The 22788-nt window shown below is 38.4% G+C and overlaps 2 protein-coding genes across 5 annotated transcripts in view; one reads left to right on the top strand and one right to left on the bottom strand.

Annotated features, from left to right (window-relative positions):
* Positions 1-22788, top strand: part of LOC109032724 (cathepsin B-like cysteine proteinase 6) — a 361957-nt gene that overhangs the window by 30988 nt on the left and 308181 nt on the right. The window lies entirely within an intron of this gene.
* On the bottom strand, positions 727-14629 carry LOC109032723 (cathepsin B-like cysteine proteinase 4). 4 transcript variants are annotated; one of them, XM_019044997.2, is made up of 7 exons: positions 14483-14629; positions 12429-12554; positions 10791-11066; positions 7917-8108; positions 5953-6118; positions 3409-3525; positions 727-2638 (listed from the first exon to the last, which is right to left on the bottom strand). In XM_019044997.2, exons 2-7 carry the CDS (start codon positions 12522-12524, stop codon positions 2427-2429), a joined length of 1059 nt encoding a protein of 352 aa, XP_018900542.2. In that variant the 5' UTR covers positions 12525-12554; positions 14483-14629; the 3' UTR covers positions 727-2426. The 4 variants fall into 4 exon arrangements, with proteins under 4 accessions (XP_018900542.2, XP_018900540.2, XP_018900541.2 ...); XM_019044995.2 differs by having other exon boundaries at positions 14443-14621; XM_019044996.2 differs by having other exon boundaries at positions 14456-14621.

The following is a 22788-nucleotide window of genomic DNA, read 5'->3' as shown; positions in this document are numbered from 1 at the left end:
ATAGACGAAACCCTAGCAACTTGAGAATCGACACTGCCTAGCGACCTGCCACGCCAAGGAAAAACGCCATGAACACACGCCGAGCAATACGATCATTAGAGTGAAAAAATAAAAATAAAACGACATCAAATGACACCTAAAGAACACCCATAAACTCCAGAACTGATCCTTCTGAAAGTTAGAGAACGATACAGTGGGAATCTTCCGTGACCGGCAGACTTAACGGGTTTTTCTCGAATCCCCAATACATCCCTCTCGCAAAGGGTCAGTTTTGGAATTCATGGGTGTTCTTTGCCTGTCATTTCGTATCATTTTATTTTTATTTTTTCACTTCATAGGCCATATTGCTTGACTCCATCGCATTGGTTCTTAAATGTATAGTTTCATATACTAAAAAATTGTAATATAAATCAGAATTTCAAGAAAACTGATGGAAGTTATTTGCGTGTTAATTAAGTCACTATTTAACAACTACAACTATTCACAGCTATACCTACCTATACCTAATAAAAGGAATGATTCAAAACATTTTAAGAATCGTGAAATATATTGCACACTTTTTAAAAGCTTGTCGTGCAGTTCTCAGCGCTAAAAACTTAATCTAGAGGAGACGTATAGTTACAATAGTTTAAATTCTTTGGCTCAAGTCGTATATCATGTATGGTGTGCAGCAGGACAAGAAAAAAGGAGAGAGAGGGAGATGCAAAATAAAGTTTGTCCATCCAATGATTTGAATCACATTTATTTTCCATAAAATTCAATCAACTTTTTTCTTATTCGCGAGTAACTGTCGGAAATCCTGAATCGTTAATTTTTCAGTCAGTAAAATTGGTTAACATACTAGGTAAGTAATTGGCGGTATTCATTGCTGAATATTTTTAAGAAAAGGAAAAGTACCTATCTGTGCGAATAGTGCGTAATTTCTTCCCTCTCTTAATATCAATAAGCAAAGTTCAAAAATGTGCACAATCTTCATAAATAAAAAAAAAAAAAAAAACATGCAATTCAGCAACAATAAAGAACAAGATATTACAGTATACTGATTATTTTGTCTTGAAATTGAATTGAACTTTTTCTTTATCGATAAATGCATGACTGCAGGAAGAATACTTATTTGAGTGTAGTGTGTATTGAAATCCGTGACTTCAGGTGGGTTTGGATCAGATAGGCAACTAAACTAACTCTGCAACAAAGCGTAGAGTATCGCTGCAACATGAAGGCGCTTGAGGCCACGATTGTGCGTTTCAAGAGCATCATTAATCCAACCCTCTAATGCCGATGCGAATCATTACGATTGTTTCGAAACAACAAGTGGACTTCATTTCACGATTAGGAATTAAATTTTTGGCTCAGCTTGGAAAGAACGTATGTGTCATTTGTTTCCCTTATGCACACGGGTATTTTTTCGGATGATCCAGAAATTGTAGTTCCTAACGTGGCTTGCTACGTAGTGGCGATTGCTAATTGCCTGCGGCACGTGCAAGTCACAAAAGTGAAATAGACTACATTTTGCGACTAGGAACCACAATTTTTGGCTCGTCCGTAAAAACACTCATGTGTATTGGTAAACTAATGATACAATCGTTGTTTTTAAACAGAGCCGGAAATTGCAGTTGCTAATTGCAAAATGTTGTCCAAATGGTCAATTTCCCTGAAAGTCACAAACGATGAATATTTGGTCCATCCTAATGGAGCACTAGACAAGGACAAGGTACGAACTTCAGCATTCTGATACAAGTTTCTTAACCAAAATTTCACGAAAAACACGATGTGCATAACAAAAATTACCGAAATCAATTCTTTACAAAGATATTTAGTGATTCCTGATGCGTGAGTTCAAACCACCCGCTCATTAATACTCAATGCTCTACGAGATTCACATCGCGCGCTAAACATTATCATGATAGTCTCTGCGATGTAAAAATCTGGCAACCTCAATCTTGACGCTTTGGCTCAGCTGTAGCATATTGCTAATAGTTTGAACAGCACATGGTGGGAAATAAACATTGCTCGATTGAGAAGCTTGCTGAAATCGTTGTAGTGCGCGATTTGACTCGCGAAGAGCTATGAGTTTCTTGTGAGCGGGCAGTTCAAATTCCTCGTAACTAATGTGAAATAAAAACGTTAATATCTTTGTTAGGAGTTGGTTTCAGTAATTTTCGTTGTGCGAATCGTGTTCTACATGAAATTCTGGTGAAGAATCATGTATCGGATTGCTTGAATTTGTACCCTGTCTAGTGGTCCATTCAAAAGACAGCTAAATCAAATTGGTTACACTTTGCAATAAAGAACCACTATCTCTGGCTCTCCCATAAAAGCACATATCTGCATAGGGAAACCAATGGCACGTATGTTGTTTCTAAAATGGGGAAGAACTAGGGGTTCCTTCCTTATTGCAAAATGTAATCCAAATGTTGCGTTTTCCCTCAGTCCATGTTGTCGAAAAGTCCAGCGCTCGGCCTCCATTCGATGAAGTCATAATTTTCTCCTCGCGGAAATTTAAAAACTTTGTCACCCCACGTGTCCCACGTATGCATGCAGAGCCAATACTTCTTGCCGTCCTCCACGCCCCAGCCGATAATCTTGAAAAACTTGAGTCCATGCAAGAATTTTCTGTTCTCCTTCCTTTGGAAAATTCCTGCACAAAATACAAGACAAATTCAACAGTTAAATTATTTTTGCAAAATTCTGAAATATTCTGGCATTTCTCACGGACGACGAGTTGGGTGACATTTCGCAATTAGGAACCGTAATTTCTGGCTCATCCATAAAAGCACTTATATGCCTAGGGAAACTAACGGTACATACGTTGTTTCGAAGCTGAGCCAAAAATTAAAGTTCCAAATTGCAAAATTTAGTCCAGTTGTGTGTAAGTTGACAACGGTTTCGAATGCGGTATGAGCCACACGATGATTTGAAAAAAAGGGTCGTTCATCATACACACATAACGCTAGTTAAAGGATTTTCTTACCTCGTTCCCCACTTGTAACGCACCCGTAACAGCGGTCTATACAGTAGCAATTCTTGCAAAATGGCAACACTGGTTGTTCTCCATTTAAGCGATCCGAACATTTTTAATGATAAAATTCAAAGAAAAAAGGAGAGTATTGAAATAAAAGATAAATTCAAAATCATATAGGTTTAAATAAAGCGGTTCTTGAATTGTGATAAAGTAAATAAAAACCATTAATTCAATAAAATATGTAACAAAACACAGCTCCGAGCGTAACGTAACGCGTTCCCCTCTCCCCCCTCTCCCTCCCTCTCTCCCCCCCTCTCTCTCTCTTTCTCTGCTCCCGTAATGCATCCGTGACACATAGGCTCAGACCCCTTCTCTACAGAGCGTTACGCAGAGAACATAACCAAATAGTTATATATAAACATAAATAGTTGCTTACAGACACCTACCTTTAGGTTTCTCCAGGAAATCATTGTAGAAGTGTACGCTTGACATGATTGGGCCGAAAGTCATAATCTCATTCCGCATTGTAAACTCATCGTTCGATGTGAAGTAAAAACACGTCACTGTAAGAAATAAAAAAAAAAAAAAACAACAAAAAAACAACAGATCAGTTAACGTTACTTCAAAAGCAAGAAAATGATCTATTCATGTATCCCACAGTACTATTCTTAGATTGAGAGTAAATGTGCGCTCGTAGACTCTGTTGTGCATGTTTACAATGATACTGGCGTTTTAACGAAACGAAGTCACGACCAAATTTTTGAGAACGTATATATTTTCTTCAAAATTTCACCCTTTTTTTTAGCACGGGTAATGAGAAATTTGAATCTCGCTGACGAAAGAAACTAGAGTCTACTTGAATCAATCCGCGCACTAAAACGGGTTGGGTATGACTATGAGTGGATTATATTTAAATTAATTTGATGGAATAACTTAATGAAGAAAGTTTAAAAAAAGAATTTAGAAGTAAATTAAAATAAAGTTTTTTAGTTAAATAAGATATAAACTATGTACAAATTGCCCGTCATTCTTACATAAATTAAGACAAGTCGTAACAAAGTAAGATTACTGGAAAGTAATATTAGATACACTGAAAAAAAAGGATTGCTAATTCACCGATTTAGGGTGGAGCAAAATTTGCTTCACTTCGTAAAGCTCTCTTATCCGTGCACGGTGTTGAATCAAGTGAACGACTAGCACGAATTGCTACATCTGCGCGCCTTCATGCAGTTAATCTTGCATCGAGTTGCTTGGAAGTGTAACTGCATTTTTTGGTATTGGTACTTTGCGAACAATAAAAATAGCTCAATAGGTAAGCTGAAATAGCGGAATTTACGGAAAAATAGCGAAATTTACTGAAGAATAGCTAAAAAGGTAACAGGCGTAGCTTTTCAGAGAGCAAAATCACCTACACGCGTGTGTGTAAGTTAGCTGAAAGTGTAGCGATTTTACCTGCATGGTTTGCACGTTCGTTTTTTAGCAACACCATGCCATGAAATACCCGCGTGCACGGCAATTTCAGCAATATTTTTTTTTTCAGTGTAAGGAATTGTTAACTTGAGTTTTAAGCAGTAACCTTTGAAGTTAAATAAATTAATTAATTTTAGTAAGTTCAATTAAGTAACTTCAATCAAGTAAGGAATTATTAATTTTAGCAGTGTTTTCCTTCACTCTGTGTTCCCCTCAGCACAACGCTCAATAGCTAGCAAAAGCGCCGATTTTCAGGCATTGTCATAATTTCATATTCCAAAACTGTCAGGGTATGCAAAAAATCGTATTCGATACATCGGACAGGTGAGATTGTATCGATATCGATTGGTTCAACATGTAAACACATAAAGTCAATTTAGAAATCTGAGGGAATGGGTCTTTTGTGATTTTGTGTATCCTTTTGAGTACTGAATGGCGATGGAAAGTAAAATTGTCAGGAATTTTCTCATTTTTAGCTTTTCCAACTTGAATCCAACAATTTTTGTTTGAAATTATGTTCTAATGTTTTGAACCAAACGATACATTGAGTCACTATCGAATGCGATCCATTGAACTCGAGTAGATTATTTTTATTTTAATGAGCAGGAAGTCAAAATGTACGCATCGAAAAACGTTAACATCTTGGTTAGGAGTCTGTTACTTTCAATGATTAGCGTGGTACAAATCGTGCCCTACGTGTTTTGATTGGGAAACATTACATCATAATGCTTGAATTTACACCTTGTTTAGTGATCCATTTATCTGTCTTGCATCTTCAAAACTCTTAAAAATTGCTCTGAATCTTTATTATCAACTAGGAGGCTACTGGTCGCTACGCAGCCCAACCTCCAGAGGGAGCTTCGCGCTCTCGTAGGCTCGCTTCGACAAAAGAACGACCAAAAAAGACTGAAACGAAACGAAGCAAATGGAACAAAGCATTTCGTCGCTCTTGGATACAGTCTGTAGCCAAAGGAGCATACCTTCAATTTGTTTACCTCACCCTACTAAAATCAGACCAAGATTCAACATTTCCCGCTTATTACTTCAATTACCTAAATTTGAAATTCCCGCCATTTTTCATTGGCGGGAATTTAAAATCTTGACTCCTTTCTAAGCTTTCTGGTCTCCTCAAATATTAAAAAACCTGAGTCCTATTTTCAAATTCTGATTAAAGTGGGCTCATCTAAAGACTATCATCTGTCGATAGTTGCAAGAATCATGGAAATCGGCTCAGTAGAACGCTCAAACAAACTATGACAAAAAAATAAAAAAAAATACATTGTTTAAAGGGAGAATTTGCAACTTTACCACTTAATATAAAGAAACCTGGGCCATATTTTCAAAATCTAAGTAAAACGGGCTCATCTAAAGATACTCGCCCGTCGATAGTCGCAAAAATCATGAAAATCGGCCCGGTAGAACGCTGGAACAAAGCGTTACCAGATACGCAAATTTAGGAGGTCTTGCGGAGCTTATAGTATAGATGGTTTTAAATTTGCTCTTTTTTATTTTTTACGTACAATTTCTCAAATCCTTGTCAAGAGGTGTTTTGTAGTGCTTGTTAGTGCATTCCGTGGGACACTCCAGATCAAATGGAACTTGGCAACTTTTCATTTTCTGTGCGGAACCTGTCAAGTCATAGTATCCAGTATGATTGCATCCAGCGTAGGAGTAAGGTGCACAGCCCTGAAACGAAAGCATATAGAATGAAGATGAACATAGAATGAATATCTTCCAATTTGTGCGCATTGTAATTATTACGAAGGAAATAAACGAATGGAATGAATCGTTAAATACCCAAGACTTTTTTAACTGATGAGACCCGCAAGTCGAGTCAACTTGACCCATATTCATATAAATTGATTTTGATAGTTTTTGAAGTATTGCGCATGTTAATTGAATCAGTGAGAACAAAAACACCGAAAACACACCAACTCGGTAACTCAAAAATGCTCAATTTTCATTGAAGAGAGTCAGTTTCCATGGAGGTAAGTGAAGTTAACGCATCTGTTTCAACTTGGACCTTTAAAGTGCGCTCTTAAGTACTTTGTCTTTCGGCACCAAAAATCTTTTTCTTCTTCTAACTGCTTCGACTACTGTGCAGTTTTGCATGTGTCTTTGATTATGTTCATTTTTTCGAGATGGTGTGTTTTCGTTCTCACTGATTCAATACGATGTTTTTGAAGGCAGAAAATACTTCTATTGTTGTTGAAATGTTCACCTTTTTTGGTGGCATACTGACGCTTTCTTAACCCCCCCCCCCTCCCTCGCCTGTTACAAACCCAAAGGAAAAAGTCGGGTGAATTAGACTCAGCGTAAGATACCACAACCACCGACTAACCACAAAGATATTGGTGTTTTATATTTTATTTTTGGTGTTTGGAGAGGACTAATCGGAACTTCTTTTAGTATAATTATTCGTTCTGAGCTTATAAATGTTGGGTACTTGTAAAAATCAATAATCATTTTGAACAAGAAATACACATTAACAGGTCTAGAAATCCGTATTTTTGCGAAACTTGTGTCGTGTCAAGGATTTCTTTTACTTTTTTTAGGACTACCCCTACATATCTTACGCTGAGTCTACAACATTATTTTGAGCAACCTCAACCTTTATTATTCCTCAGAAACGAGAGACGCGTCTACGCGCATTGATGACGGTGCAGAGAAACAACTATTCGTGCTTGATGGATGTCCGTGTTGCATCCGCAAAACTGAAGGCGCGATGGCGCGAGGCGTAAACTCGCGATGTTTCGCTCTGCATTGCCAATGAGATGTCGCTTAGATTCGGCCCATTCTGGAACACCCCTAATTATTACGTTTTTTTTTTTAAACGCAATTCCTTACTGATCATTTTTGGACTCGCCGAAAAAAAAGTGAAGTTGATTTAAAATTCTAAATGTAGAACATGTGTGCGAGAAAATATAAAATGCTTAATTACCCGCCACAGCAGATAGTTTTACATCATGACATTGCTAAAGTAACATGCTGTTCCGGGTAATTCAGCACTTTATATTTTCTCGTACACTTTTTTTCCACATCTAGAATTTTAAATCAACTTCATTTTTTTTGTTTTTTTTTGGTGAGTCCAAACATGATCTGTAAGGAATTGCGTTTAAAAAAAGAACGTAATAATTAGGGGTGTTCCAGAATGGACCGAATCCATGCGGCAGTTCATTAGCAACGCAGAGCGAAACATTACGAGTTTACGCCTCGCGCCATTGCGCCTTCAGTTTTGTGGATGCCACACGGACATCCATCAAGCACGAATAGTTGTATCTCTGCACCGTCATCAATGCGCGTAGACGTGTCTCTCATTTCTGAAATTTGATAAAGGTTGCGGTTGCTCAAAATATGTTCGTAATAATTCAGCATTTTATAAGTTCTCGCACAGTATTTTTACATACAGAACGTTAAATCAACTTCACTTTTTTCCGTTGCTAATATAGATTTCGCATAATTTCACTCATAACGAGACTCAAACCTTATTTGATCCATGCGGTCCGCCAGTGGGAAGCCCATGATTTAAAGCATACTCCCAGGCGTAGTAAGACATTGGCCAACCGGTGCACAGTGCACCACAGCCCATCATCACTTCTTGGGATAGCCTGTCCTTGAAGGTACCGTTGGAGTAAATACAATAACGGTCTGACATCACAGATGCAACGACAGCTGGCTGCGTCATGGAACAGCGAGAAACAGAAAATTGGTCCACTTGTTTAAACGAACACACAGTATCTTCAAATGGACCGCGTTAAACAGAACGGAACTAAGCCACATCAGCTATTGCCAAATTTAACCGGGCAATTTAATATTTTACAAGAGCACGTTTGTGTGGACTCCATTGAAAATTTTAAGGAATTCGCTTCGTACTATGCAGGAAATTCACTGAAATTTTCACGAAAATCCTCACAACCGTTTTCATGTAAAAAATTAAGTTGCCCAATGCAATTTGGCAATAACTGGTGTAGCTTGGTTCCTTTCTGCTTAACGCGGTCCATATAGTAGTCATGTTTAACTTTTACACTAGATTACACACTTTGAAAATTAAGATGAGCGAGAAATGAGTCGCATGATAAACTCAAACTTTCAAAAAATTTTTTGGGAGCCTAACTGCTCCCACCTGCTGAGGATGGGAGCAGTGAGGCTCCCGAAACAAATTTGTCCTTTTTTGTAAATATCAACGTATTTTGAAAGTTTGAGTTTAGTATGCGACTCATTTTTCGTTCATAGTAGTCATGTTCTTGATTTTTACTCCTACCTTTCACATTTTCACCCCCTCTTTACACTTTTCTTTCAATTTTTCCAGAGAGGAAATGGCCTCCAATGTTAAGGCACATCGTTAAAATAAACTCATTCTGCTTCTACTATTACTTCATCTTCTTCCAAGTCCTCTTAGTCTTTTTCTTCTTTTCTTAATGTTTTCTCTCCTTTGTTTTTCGGCTCACCTCCTTCTAATTTCTAATGCAGCCCTATTTGTAAGTACAAAAAGGTGAAACATAAAACTGCTATGCGGGGAACAAGGCTATGAAGGAGGTAAAATGAATTCCCAGAACGTTTTGGATTTATCTAGTATTGTTTCTAGAATTTTAGATTTGTTTTTCATCCTACGTATTGTGCATATCATGGGCTGCTCAACGCTCCTCCGTCCTCATCCAACGCGCAAGAGTCCTACGGTGTGATTCGGCAATACCGCACAGAAAAAACGATATAGTGCTGAGCACTAACTGCTTAGATCAAATGGAGCCAGCTAGTACGGCAGTAGCACTGAGCCCTACAACTTTAGGGTCCAGCCCTACAGACTCGAGGTCTCAGCAGTACTGCCATATCAGCTGACTCCATTTGATCTGAACAGTTAGTGCTCAGCACTACATAGTTTTCTCCTTGTGGCCAATATCGATAACCAAAGTGCGAAACCATGTATCTCCATTGCTATGCTTAAATATTTCCGCTCTTATTTTATGTTTTCGAAGAGTCAACTCCATCGCTTGAAACTGTACTTGAATACTAGGAGGCTATGCTCCGTGGTCGCTCGTGGTCGCACACGACCTGTGTGTAGTTTGAAAAGTCAAGAATTGGAACAAAAAATGAAAAAAAAAAAGTTGAAAAAAATAATTAAACGACACACGAGTTTCTCCGCCGGGGAGATCTCCCCGCAAGAAATAGTTTTTCACCCGCCCGCCTGCAGAGTCGTGGCGGCGCGGCGCGGTATGATGCCAGCGCGGAACGCGCAACGACGCCTACAAACCTAAAGGGCTACTTCACGCATTGCGCAATGCTTGAGGTATCGCCTTAGGTTTGTAGGCGTCATTGACGCATTGCGTAATGCTTGAAGTATCCCCTTAGGTTTGTAGGCGTCATTGACGCATCGCGCAATGCCTGAAGTATCCCCTTAGGTTTGTAGGCGTGATTGACGCATTCCGCAATGCTTGAAGTATCCCCTTAGGTTTGTAGGCGTCAGTGCGCGTTCCGAGCTGGCAGCACGCGCCGCGCCGCGCTGAGCCGCAGCGTGCCATAAACTTGTCTACAATTTCTATGTCAGGGCGTCAAAATGTAGGCAATTTGATATGAAATTCGAAATAAGCGACTTCAAAAAACATCAATTACGAAACTTTATCGTGATCCTTCAGTTATTATCCGACTTATTCCTTCCTATTCTTGAATGTTGTACCATAGTGCGCCGCGGGCGGCGGCGATCATAAGATTCTCTCATCTGCCTCTGCTTAATCGCGTTTTGTTCAATTTTCAGCTAAATTTGAAATTCCCGCCATTTTTCATTGCTGGAAACAAATTTCGCCCCCCTTTCTAAGCTCCCTGATCTATTCTATATAAAAAATCCTGGGAACTATTTCCAAAATCTGATTACAGCGGGCTCATCTAGGAACAATCACCTGTCAATGACCGCAAATGTCATGGCAAAAAGCCCAGTAGAATCCTCAAACGAACTGCGACAAAAATAAACATTTACATTGTTGAATTGGGAGAATTCGCAACTTTACCACGTAATAAAAAAAAAACCAGCGTCATATTTACAAAATTTGAACGTAGGGGGCTCATCTAGAGACAATTGCCTATCTATAATCATGACATAAAAATCATGACAATCGGCCCGGTAGAACGTTGGAACTAAGCGTTACCATTTATGCAAATTTACGAGGTCTCGGATCTTATAGTATAGATTCGGCTAGCAGAAAAGAAAATTTAGGAAATTTTTCAAGACATTTCGTTGACTGGTTTTCCAAAGAAAAAAGAAAGAACGGCAGGAAGTCCACAGCCTCGCAAACGGAGATGCATGGTTTCGCACTTCGAGATCGATATACTTCTCAAAAGGTCTGGGTATACTTCCATCCACACTTACCACATCTGTGTTGCAAGGGCCTTCGTCCTCAACATGCCCGATTATATCAGCGCACGCCTTCCAATGCTCTCTTGCGTCGAAGGTAGAAGGGACATTCCTCGGATCCTGTTGCCATTTGGGATCACCAACCTTCCTCGGGATGTGAGTAGCACCGGGGGCTAAACTCCTTTTCAAATCGCTTCTCAACATTTCCTCCGTTAGTTCAAAATCATGTCCTGCTAACTTGTGCTTGTGCAGAGCATTTTTGATCGAGGATTCAATACTCTCCACCTCGAACTGAAATGGCATTCGCAACTTTAGCTTAGCGGGAAATTTTGAGTATTACACAACACAACAGACCATTCGAAAATGGACCACTTTCAGCAAAAAGGAACAAAGCCACATCAACTGTTGCCAAATTTGACTCAGCAATTTAATTTTTTACAAGAGAACGTTTGTGCAAATTCCTTTGAAAATTTGAGGAATTTGCCTCGTATTATGCAGAAAATGCACTGAAATTTGCACAAAAATCCGCACAACCGTTTTCTTGTAAAAAAAGAAAGGGATTAGCTGATGTGGCTTGGTTCCTTCCTGCTTAACACGGTGAAAACACTACCAGCACCAAAAATTAACACTTACGGGAGCGGTGATTGTTTTATTTAATGCTCACATTTTGGAGGTACTGAGAATCACAGTATTGGGAAATGCCAAAATCAGCGCGAGTCGACTTGGTTATTTGAACTAAAATCGTCATTCCTCCTTAGAAACACTGTAACTTGGTTTGAGTTACGATATCGATAATGAAACTCTCAAACCATGTATCTCGGTTTACGACGTTGCAGACTTCCTGTTATACTTCCTTTTTTAATTGGAGAACTACTTTGAGTCAGGAAGTCTAAAATGTCGCAAACCGAATTACATGGTTTGGGAGTTTCACCATCGCTAAGACACAATGGGTAGGATCGATGTAGTTCATAAGAGAGCAAGAGAGCACGTAACCACTTTTCAACGTTGCAAATTATGTTCTACGAGGAACATTTTCAAAAATTTTAATTGAAAATTTCACCGATTCCTCTTCTGATTATACGCAAAAATCAGTGAAATTTCGAACAGAAATTCCATTGTTATAAACTTGTAAAATTTGAATTTCGCGAGTCAATTTTATTAAGTTAGGATAGAAAGTTCCTTCTTCAACGCTACTGTGCAAAGGAAAAACGTCGTATGAATCTTCAGACGTTGCCAAGTTTCCTTTAACAAAATATGAAATTTCAGGGAAATATGTCTCCGAATTTTTCAGAGAATTTAGTTCGCATATCAGATCTAAATTATCTGAAATGTTCAGGAGGAAATATTCATAACTCTCCTCAAAAATGAACATTTTACGTAGGTAGATTTGGCAACTCTTGAATGTGAGTACGGCGTTTTTCCTTAGCACGGCAGTATGAGAAACGACAAAATGTATTTTCTTTTCTTGGGCCGAGTGGTTTAATCTGCGTCCTCTTAAGTGGTAAATGTACTCCTTTAATTTCGTTGCAAATAGTAACATCGATAATTTGAAGTGTTGACGGCTACTAAACACCAAAGTAAACTTCGACGTCCTTAACGTCAATTTAAATATTAGATAAAATAAATAAATCTTAAAAGCGCTTAGGTACTTACCGACCAAGACGGGCGCTTCTTTAAAAGCGCGTCAACATTTTCGGAGCCAATGCATTGATGCACTAACGCCAGCAATGGAAGAAAAATGACGGCCATGATTCGCACTTGTCAGCTTAACAATAGTTTCTAGAAAAGAGGAAAATGTCAAATACTGGCTCACTCAAAAATTACTGGACGTCCTCTTCCGTGCTATTTCTCGCGATTATATGTGCTGTAAGGTAGTTTTGGTTGAGTTCGATGATTCGAGGGGGAATTTATTTGGAAGACGGGAGGCAAAAGACAATACTGAGAATTTTTAAACTATCGAGCTGTCTCATGTTATACATCCTTGAAATATACATCAGATCAAAATTGTGTCGCTAATTGTAAGTTTCTGTCTACCACCAGCTCAAAGTACTGACCAACTAATTTTTTTCACTAATCAATCACATTATTTTCATTGTGGAATCAAGAGATCGTACAATGAAAATTGAGCGATTAACTTTAATTTTATGGTCTTGGACAAAATGGGCAGCCAAGCATACTATGTAAGCACTATCGCCAGAAAATTTCAACTTCTCAGAAAGCATTTGGATTAAAAATATGTTTGGGTCTCAAAAAAAGGCTGGCTGTTTCATCATTGCGTTGTTCACGATGTATGTTACAGACTATTCTAGACCTACATCATAGATGAGGGATTTTGTCTTTAATAAAATCATTGAGACATAAGTTATTTTATTTTTTGGATAGAATTATTCAATAAGAACTTCGAAAGAATGACGTCAGGGACACTGCACGGTGGAACGAGACAATAAAAAAGTTCGGACATGAACTTTTTGACTAAAAGTTCAAATTTTGATGTATATACTGTTGCAAATTCAATTTTAAGGGGTGTGACTGAAAGGTAATTTCACGGAAAAACCAACGGAATCACATTCAAACTTTTTTGTCTCATATTTTGGAAAATGTAAGCTTTCAAAGTCAGTGGCGTGGCGTGAATGCTCGATTATCGATGTTTATCCATTTGAAGCTATGTTGAAGAATCGATTATTAAGGTGTTCGTTGCAAACACCCTGTCAATCGATCCTTTTCCATAGGTTCGAATGGCGGATCGATCGATATATCGCAAAACACGCCACGACACTGTTCAAAGTTTTCAGATTTTGTCGGACCTCTCCATCTCCTATTGACTCGTTTCGTTGTGTGACGACAAGAATGACTAAAAAAGGACTTTCTACTTGGAAAAAAAATCTCATTAACGAATCGAAAAAATATAGATGGTGAAACTGCAAAAAAGCGAATCCCGTTGTACGTCGACGCAAAAATTCATGACATGCTTCATTCTTTAAATGCCAAGAAACTCATCGTCATTTCTGATACCTAAACTTTCCTAGATGTCTTTCTCTGTGCGAAGAGGATTCTGCAAAAATTTCAAGGAGTAGTGATTGCTCGGCCTCTTAGAGCAGGGATTTTGAAACGCCGCAAAAGAGATTCGTGGTTTTCAGTTTCACCGCCGCTATAATAGATGTCGCAGGCAAACAGTGAAATCAGGCATTATGTTAAATGCCTAGGCAAATAGTCAAATATTCCGACTTGGTTGAAAATTTTGATTATTTCCCTAATTTTACATAAAATAAAATAATTAATATAATAATTCATTGCGCATGTGAGAAAAAATTCTCAGTAAATATTTGCATCACACAATAGTATTTTAAACAATTTTTAGCTTCTGAGCAGCCATTTATCTTGAAATTTTCAGCATGTCATGAATTACAGAATTTTCGGAATTTCATAATTTAAAAATATGAGAAGCAATTGAAGAGGAAGATACAAAAAAAGTTCGTAAGTTTCATGAGTTATCCTTCCAAAAATACTGAAAACTCGTGAGCTCTTCGTCATGAATTTACAAAATTTTGTAAACCGTCAAAATTTTACTGTCTGCCTAGGCATTTGAAAAAAACTCCTGATTTCACTATTTGCCTGCGACATAGACACCACAAGACAAGTACACCCATACCGGTTTCAAAAAATTTACAATATGGCTTTACAAAGTTGATGAGTTTCACGATTCATACTCAAGTTGAAACGAATTTCCACTGGTTTACCGTAACCGCAGGCGCCTCAAATCAAACATATTTAAACAGAACTGTCATTAAATATTTCAGTAGCCATTTCGATCGTGTTTCAAGTGTTAACCTATCTTACGTAAAATCACAAATGACTAAGTCCGTTGTTGAAGATAAACGAAAGTAGCCACTTCTGAAATGGGTTCCAGTTAAAAGGAGGGTTTGATTATTATTGAGGGCGAAATTCTCACCACACCTACACACTGATAGGTAATACAATGAATCACCACGAAAATAAATCTCGTAATCTTTGATACACTTTTGAAAAAGTGTAATAAGTCGAATAGAGTCAGGCTGAATAATCACGTACTTAGGATGAGAAATCTTCACAAAATGATACAGAAACATTAATGCTGCGCCGTTACACAATACACGTGGAATCTTGAAAACTAACTATTTAAGAATTGCTACAAGTTTGAACACGAAAAATTGTGAATCTAAAAAAAAAAAAGGATCCATAAAATCAGAAATAAGGAAAGGACACTAAAAATGTGGCCCAAACTGTATGTAATGAGGTGGTAAAATTGCAATCGGTTCACACTATTTACGAAGCAAGGCAAACTCAAATATTAAAAAAATAGAGCTCAATTAGATCCAACTGAAATTTTTGGCCTAATGCCCTCCATGAAAAATAGTGTACACCCAATACTATTATACAACCTTTTTGAAATCAGTGATGATAGGTCTTACTATATTCTCTAGGGAATTTTAACACGTTTTGGGCCAAATTCAACAGAATAACTTCGGAAATAGAGAATTGAGGAGAATGATAATGACTTATCGCTGCGAAAAATTAAAAATCCTTTGAAAAAAATCGAACAATTTTAAAATCATGGTTAGTGCGTAGCTGCCTTAAAATTTCGAAAACGTGCAAAATTTTTACTTTTGTGTTTTCAATTTTTGTAGAAGCAAACCGTTTTATTACCCTGCAAGGGTTCATTTTATTTTATATTAGTTACAGATTAGTCTTTTATGATGCTATGTAAAAGCCTTTTTAAAACCTCCCTTAATTATCTTCTAAACCATATTGAGTTTTTTAAGAAAAGGATATGTTTATTGTTTAAGGAATGCCTATGAATACGGCACATAGTTTCAGTTTCCCCAAGTAACGAGTATGCGTGTTCCATTTTACTTACCTGCTCCGCGATTGAGCCAAAGCATATATTCGTGAGTAGTTTTTCCATACAACAGGGACGGTAATGATGTAGTTTACCTGAACTTACCTGATTCACTTGTGAAACTTTTTAACTGCCCATAGATCGTTTTCGATACATCAAATATGTGAGATTGTATCGATATCGATTGGTTCAACATGAAAACATAGCCTCAAAAGTCAATCGAGTAATCTAAGGAACTGGAGTTTTTCTGATAAATTTTTGATTCTTATGAGTACTAGATGGCATCGCAAGGTGCAATAGGTAGGAATTTTCTCATTTTCCGCTTTTACGACTGAAGTCCTGAAAGTTTTGTTTGAGGTTATGTTCTATTGTTTTGGACCGAACGATACATCGAACCACTATCGAAAACGATCTATTAATCGACATTGGCCATCTCTTCAAAACCGGGAAAAATTATTCCTTCAAATTTCACAATAATGTCAGGATCATTTTTTCGTTTCTAACAAAGTTCAGCGACATACACTCTGTAAATTAGACTTCATTTTGTAATTTAGAATCGCTATTCCTGACTCATCCGTGAAACCACTTATATGCATAGGAAAATAAATGGCACATGCATACGTTATTTCTAATGAGAGCTAGAAATAGTAGTTCATAATTGTAGAATGTGGTCCAATTGTGCCTCGGTGGGCCTGAAATGGCTACAGTGAATAAATGATCAGTCAATAAGTGAACAGGTAAGCTCAGGGAAACCACATAACGACGGTGAAACTACCAAACCACGTATCTCGTTTGCGGTGTTTAAAAATCTCCGCTCACATTTTATTTTTTTGAAGTAGACCAAATCAATATCATTCCTTGAAATTTTCACGGAATTTTCTCCGAACAAAGAGGAAAAATCACAGAAATTTTCAAGACTGGATGTTAAGTAGTTTTTCATTTAAAAAATAAAGTATGACGGGAAGTCTGCGACGTCGCAAACCGAGATACGTGGTTTGGTAGTTTCACCGTCGATAAGACACCTCAGTTTCACGAATCGATGAGCAGAGGAGCTTTCATGGGCTTGTCGCTGCAAGAGTCGACGCATGCCATCCTGGAGCTTTTGAAGCTGGGTGGGAATGAGATGAGCTCTTCCCTGCCTGCTTCGCCCAGGACATGCGCACAGAGCGCTGAGCACTTGTGTTCTAACCCAGTTGATGGCCTCCGTGGACGAGGAATCCGCATTGCACACCTGATACCCTCATCCAATCCTCACCCGCACTGTTTAAGGAAGAATACCGTATAAGCCACTGGGCGTTGCAAAATTTTCTTTGATAAAACACGGACGCTCTGAGAAATTTGGGAATTTTTTTCTTCCAATTGGACGTATTTCTACCAAACAGACCTATGTGGAGGTGAGAAATAAATGGTGTGCTCGTTAATGGGCCTGTTGCATGCAAGAGATACAGCCGTGCGAATAGACTTTTTAGAGGTTAAATGACACGAAAATTACGATGGTCACATTAAAAAAGTCTGAAATACACTCCTTACTGCGCAATTTGTGTTGTTATGAACGCGTTTTTTCAAATTTCCCGCGTCTGGGGGCAGTTTTCTAACGGAAACAATTAACGGCAACTCGCGGCTATTTCCGGTCAACTAAAACTGACAACATAACCTAAAAATCGGAGCTCGTGACATCGTGAAATGAAATGTAGAAGGATTGCGTTGGATATTTAAAAGTTGATCGATTTGGTTACCGCATAAAGCGTATATGGACCACTGTAGGAGATCACGTTGGGTTTGTAAACAAACTGAAGGAAAAAATAACAACAACAACAACGACTCGGCATCTTCCGGAAATCACCGAGCCCGCCGTTTGCTCGTTTCCGGTGATTAGAAAACTGCCCCCAGACGCGGGAAATTTGAAAAAGCGCGTTCCTAACAACGTAAATTGCGCAGTAAGGAGTGTATTTCAGACTTTTTTAATGTGACCATCGTAATTTTCGTGTCATTTAACCTCTAAAAAGTCTATTCGCGCGGCTGTATCTTTTGCATGCAACAGGCCCATTCTCTGGCATTAAGAGTGAATGAGAATAATTCTGCGGCAGTGACGTCAGCAGCGACGACGGAATCGCAGACGCCTGGCAACGCGGTCTTAAACTCATGAGCCCTGTCCACAACCCTCCCGTGCCATGCCCGCGGCTCATGAATCCCGCATTCAGTTGGCGCTTAGTTCCGTTTGACAGAATGTAAAATCCTGCTTTTCAAATTCTTCAAAAGGAATCACGCCCACTGACCACATTGCTTCTTATGCAGCTTCGACGAGCACACCCCATATTTCTAACCTGCGCATAGGTCTGTTTGGTAGAAATACGTCCAATTTATTCAGAGAATGCTACACGCGATTTAATGTAAAGTATCTGAAAATGACCTTGAAACGTGTGGATGGAAAGCCACAAAAACCGTTTGCGGCTTCGGAAAGTGCAAAAGCACATTTTATCATTGCAATGTTTCAAAATTTCCGCTTATTTTTTAATTTTTCGAGGAGAAACAAGTCAACTTCATAGTGTCATGGTAATAGGGCCTCCACCATGTCATGGTAATAGGTATAGTGGTCTGAGTGAATAAGATGAATCTCATGATATACGTTTACACATACTATTCTCCGGGGCGAAGATACAAGAAAAGCTCTCCGACGCTGGGGAAGGGGGGGAAGCGACCCACGATGGCCCGTAGGTGGCTACGCTCTACGAGAGTCCCGTTGAGCAAGGGAAATCGCCCCACGTTTGTACGTAGGGAGAAATGGGGAACCAGCTGACCAATCGAGCTAGGAATTGAATCAGTTGGCTGGGCACTCTCTCGATACAGTACGCTGTTGAGCTTTTATACTCCGGAGAGAAGGTCGAGCATTCGAGATCAGAGGCCAAGCCGCGTAGATGCTGCTGTAGTCAATGAAACTCGAAAGCTCTGACGTCAATCTCCAAACGTACACAAGCCCAACAACGCACCGCTCTTTCTTCCCATCACAATAGCTTGAAATTTTTAAAAAATACTACGCCGGTGGAGAAGAAAAATCAAGTAAGTTCTCGATGAAAATTACGTTGACCATTTTTTTGTGAAGACCATAAAGTATGACAGAAAGTCTGCAAAGTCGCAAACGAAGATGCGTGGTTTTGAACTTTTTCATCGATTTCTCGGCTTTCACCAAAAATCGATTTTTCATCAAAGAAGATTTGACAACAATCGAGAGTGCATAAGGCGTTTTACATGCAAGGCGTGTGCCAAAGTATACTCTTCGACGAGTTCTCGTCACAAAAGATTTGAATCAAGCCAATATTTTGGGCGGAGGGAGCACATTCTTGTCAAAACGAAGAAGAATGAGGGAAAAAAGGAAGGGAAATAATAAAGGAAAAGAGGGACTAAAAAAAAAGAAGAAAAAAGGTACACTTGGCAAATTGTTAATCTCGTATTTTTTTGCCGTTCTCGACAGACTGGTTGAGTCTTTAAAGTTCCAAAGTTTCAGAGCAGGTATTATACCCTCATGAATTTGTTGTTGGTAAAAAAGCAAGTCAGGATTTCAGTAAAATGCCTGGACACATTGTAAATAATTCCGGTTTGAAACTCTGGTTTGAACTTCTGAGTTCATTGCCATTTTTGATTGGAAATTAATATAATAATGTGTGACTTGTATGTCAGTATCGACAGTGAAACTTCCAAAACACGTATTCCGGTTTGCGACGTTGTGCACCTCCAGTCATTTTTTATTTTTTGAAAAGAAAACCACTCAATGTTCATCTTTTAAAATTTCCGTGATTTTTCTGCACTGTACGAAGAAAATTCTGTGAAAACTTCACGGAATGATGCTGATTCGCTCCCACAGTAAGAGAAAATGAAAGCGGAGATTTTTAACCACCGCAAACGAGATACGTGGTTTGGGAGTTCCATCGTCGATGTGTCTTGGTCTAAATATAATGTGCATAATGCTTCATTTCCGCGTTTTGCGAGTGTTATTCTTGCATATTCTCCGACGACACTTGGACGCGTGCTAATCAATATTGTAGTTAATATCGCTGCAGAAGAAGTAAAAACCACAGGAAAATTCAACTGCATTCATGCAATAATTCCCATACGAAAAATGAGAAGAAAGATCCACAGTTTGAAAACGTGGGAATGGACATAACAGGTTTTTAATTCATCGCTCTTGATGTACAGAAGGAATCAACTTTATCGCGCCGTTAAAAGTTTTAATGAGGAGCTAACGTGCTTAATTTGGTACGAATCTAATCCAATCATTGAGAAGTTAAAGTAACACAGGGAGGTTCGGTGAAACTGAGATCAGTCGGCCGTTGATTAGTGGTCAAGTTAGTGTTGTGTATGTTGCCTATCCACTATTTGAAGGGGCTCCTACTACCGAGATCTGCTCCAATAAAATTGAAATGAATTGTCATTTTTCATTGCATGGCAAATTGAATATCTTTCTGATACAAGAGGCTCATTTTGTTTAAGATAGTTTTAAAATAGGCAATTATTGACCAAATATGTCTTAAGCATATCACAATATTCACAATTTCAAGATTTTCAAGATTGCAACTTTATTTTCATATTCAATTTTTAATTTTAATTTTAAAAATAATTTAATTTTAAAATATTGACGGAGAAACTGCCAGACTATGTATCTCGTTTGCGGAGTTTAAAAATCTTCGCTCTCATTTTATTTATTTATTTATTTATTTATTTGAACGAGAGTAAATCAGTGTCATTTCCTGAAATATCATAGAATTTCCAAAGCACAGAAGAAAAAACACGGGAGTTTTTAAATGACAGGAAGTCTACAACGTCGCATACTGTGGTCTGTTTGTTTCACCATTGATATGCATTATGCATATAATATCTCAAATTTCAAAATATGTAATATAAAATTAACAATTTTTTACCGCCTTCGAAAGTTATTTCGACATGAAGTTTTACGATAAAACATCCATAAACAATGTGTACTTTAAACATCATGCCCAGGCCAATTTCCTGTTTTGGATTTTCATCCATTTTACACAGTTTTATAAAGACGTTTTTGTCCGATAATATGTATAAATCGAATTACTAATGACACAGATTAATGATAGCACGGCTGCACGGACAGCAAAATCGCGAATTGGAGAGTGAAGTCCCAGACGTATTGACCATGTTCATTCAAGCATTGAATTAGCTCCTTCGTTTGTCGCTTGCTCTCTCGTCTGTGAAATTCGGTCAGGGCAGTTTCATCCCCAAAATCACGTCCATCCTTTGCTATAATACCTGACTAATACGGATCACTTCAATTCATAGGTGTTGATCCCCCCCCCCTTTTTATATTCTTTCAAAATTAAACTTTTAAAGATTCAGTGATATTGGCTGAGCCCGTTCACGCCGTTAAAAATATTGGAGTATAAGAATATGTGCCGGAAGCTATAACCCCCATAGCCCAAAAACCCCGAATGATATGAATGCGGAGTGAAATGTTTACTTCTTATGGAGTGACTTACACTATTACGGAGTAGAATCTACTCTTTTTGGAGAGTGACATACGCTTTTATGGTGCTAAATTCACTTCGCATTCATTTCACTCGGAGTTTTTGGGCGGTATACAGGGTGATCCAGAGTGAAACGGTCGGACTGCATTATTAGCATCACAATAAGACTTTTTTGTAGTCTAAAGTTTTTTCCCAAAAGTACCGCCCCCAGTCGGAGCTACGGCCCCCCAAAATTTCGACAGTAAATCGTTTTTCCTGAATTTTGGCAACGGCTTTGAACCAAATCTCATGAAAATTTGTATTTGCCTGTACTTTTATGCCCTGAATTAATACATTATCTAAAAAAAAAAAAAAAAAAAAAAAAAAAAAATCAAAATCTCAATTTGATGGGGGTCTGGGGGTGTTTCGGCTCTTGCAGTCTGGCAATTTAACCCTGGACCACTCTGTATAGACTCCGGCAGCGAATTTCACGCCTCAGTTTTTAACAGGCAGTAGATAGTCGACAAGATCGTATCAATAATCACGAATGCTTAAAAAACTCAGCCCTCCCACAGTGCGAGAGTGCAGCCCCGAATTACCAGATCGGTTACTTCCCTGATTGAGTCTGAATATGTTTATTGCGTTTTACATCTCAAACACTTGCTCGTAATTTGATTACGGACCCTCCGCTGTCGTCACCATTTCTCGCTTTGTTGGGGCGGTTTACCCCGGGGTGCGAGTGTGTGAGTCTGACCCGCCGCCGCGCGCCGTGGGAGATGAGACGATCATGATAGTGCCTCTCATTATCACTCTCAGTTATTGGAAAATAACGAGGGTAATCGCTCTTAAGCGGATACAGTTTGTTTCCCATTTCCCTGTTCTGATATATGTTTTCCCCTCTTCCTCTCTTGTAAACAAATCTTTATATCGATAGCCGAAGTGCGAAACCACGAGTCTCCGTAGAGTTATGTTTCAATATCCGCTCCTAATTCGTTTTTTTTAAGAAAAATATGATGATTTTATTGCTTTAAATCCATTCGTACATTCACTTGCAACTATAGATGAGGCAGTTATCCGACTGAAAATAGAGGAAACAAAATTGACTTGAAGTAGGTCATTTTAGAAGTAAAATTATTCTCGTTTTGACTTTGATTTCTGACTCATGAAAGTGAAATAGAACGAGTCCATCAAAGAGGAACCAACCCACATTATGTTGAAACTGAGGAAAAGAGGCTTAAAGCTTTGTTCCTGCATAAGGCTCAATGCCGAAAATAAGCTTTAATCTCTCTTTTCACTAACTAATCTCTTTTTTTCGACTTTCAGATTTTGGCAGAAGAAAATAAACAACTAGTTAAAATCGAAAACATTCCTTACTCAATTTTTTCGCGAATGTGGGTTGGTTCCCTTCTGAAAACCTCGGTCCGAGTAAGTATACGTAGATGTATAAACATTTTTTTTAAAATGGATTATTCAGTGTTTTAAATTATATTTTCTAAAAATTGTGTTATTAAGTGTTTAACCTACGATTCTACATCAACGAAAATGGGCTCGGCCGGAGAGGCCTTTGATACAGTCATCAGGAGGGGGGAGGAAGGGGGAAGGGTTAATTAAAAGAAAAAGTGACGTCATCTATGGACGCGGACGGCTCCAAAGAGTACAGCCTGTCACTGAC

Source organism: Bemisia tabaci, chromosome 7 (assembly GCF_918797505.1).
Source record: "Bemisia tabaci chromosome 7, PGI_BMITA_v3".
NCBI classification, from domain to species: domain Eukaryota; kingdom Metazoa; phylum Arthropoda; class Insecta; order Hemiptera; family Aleyrodidae; genus Bemisia; species Bemisia tabaci.
This window is presented reverse-complemented; position numbering and strand designations above follow the sequence as displayed.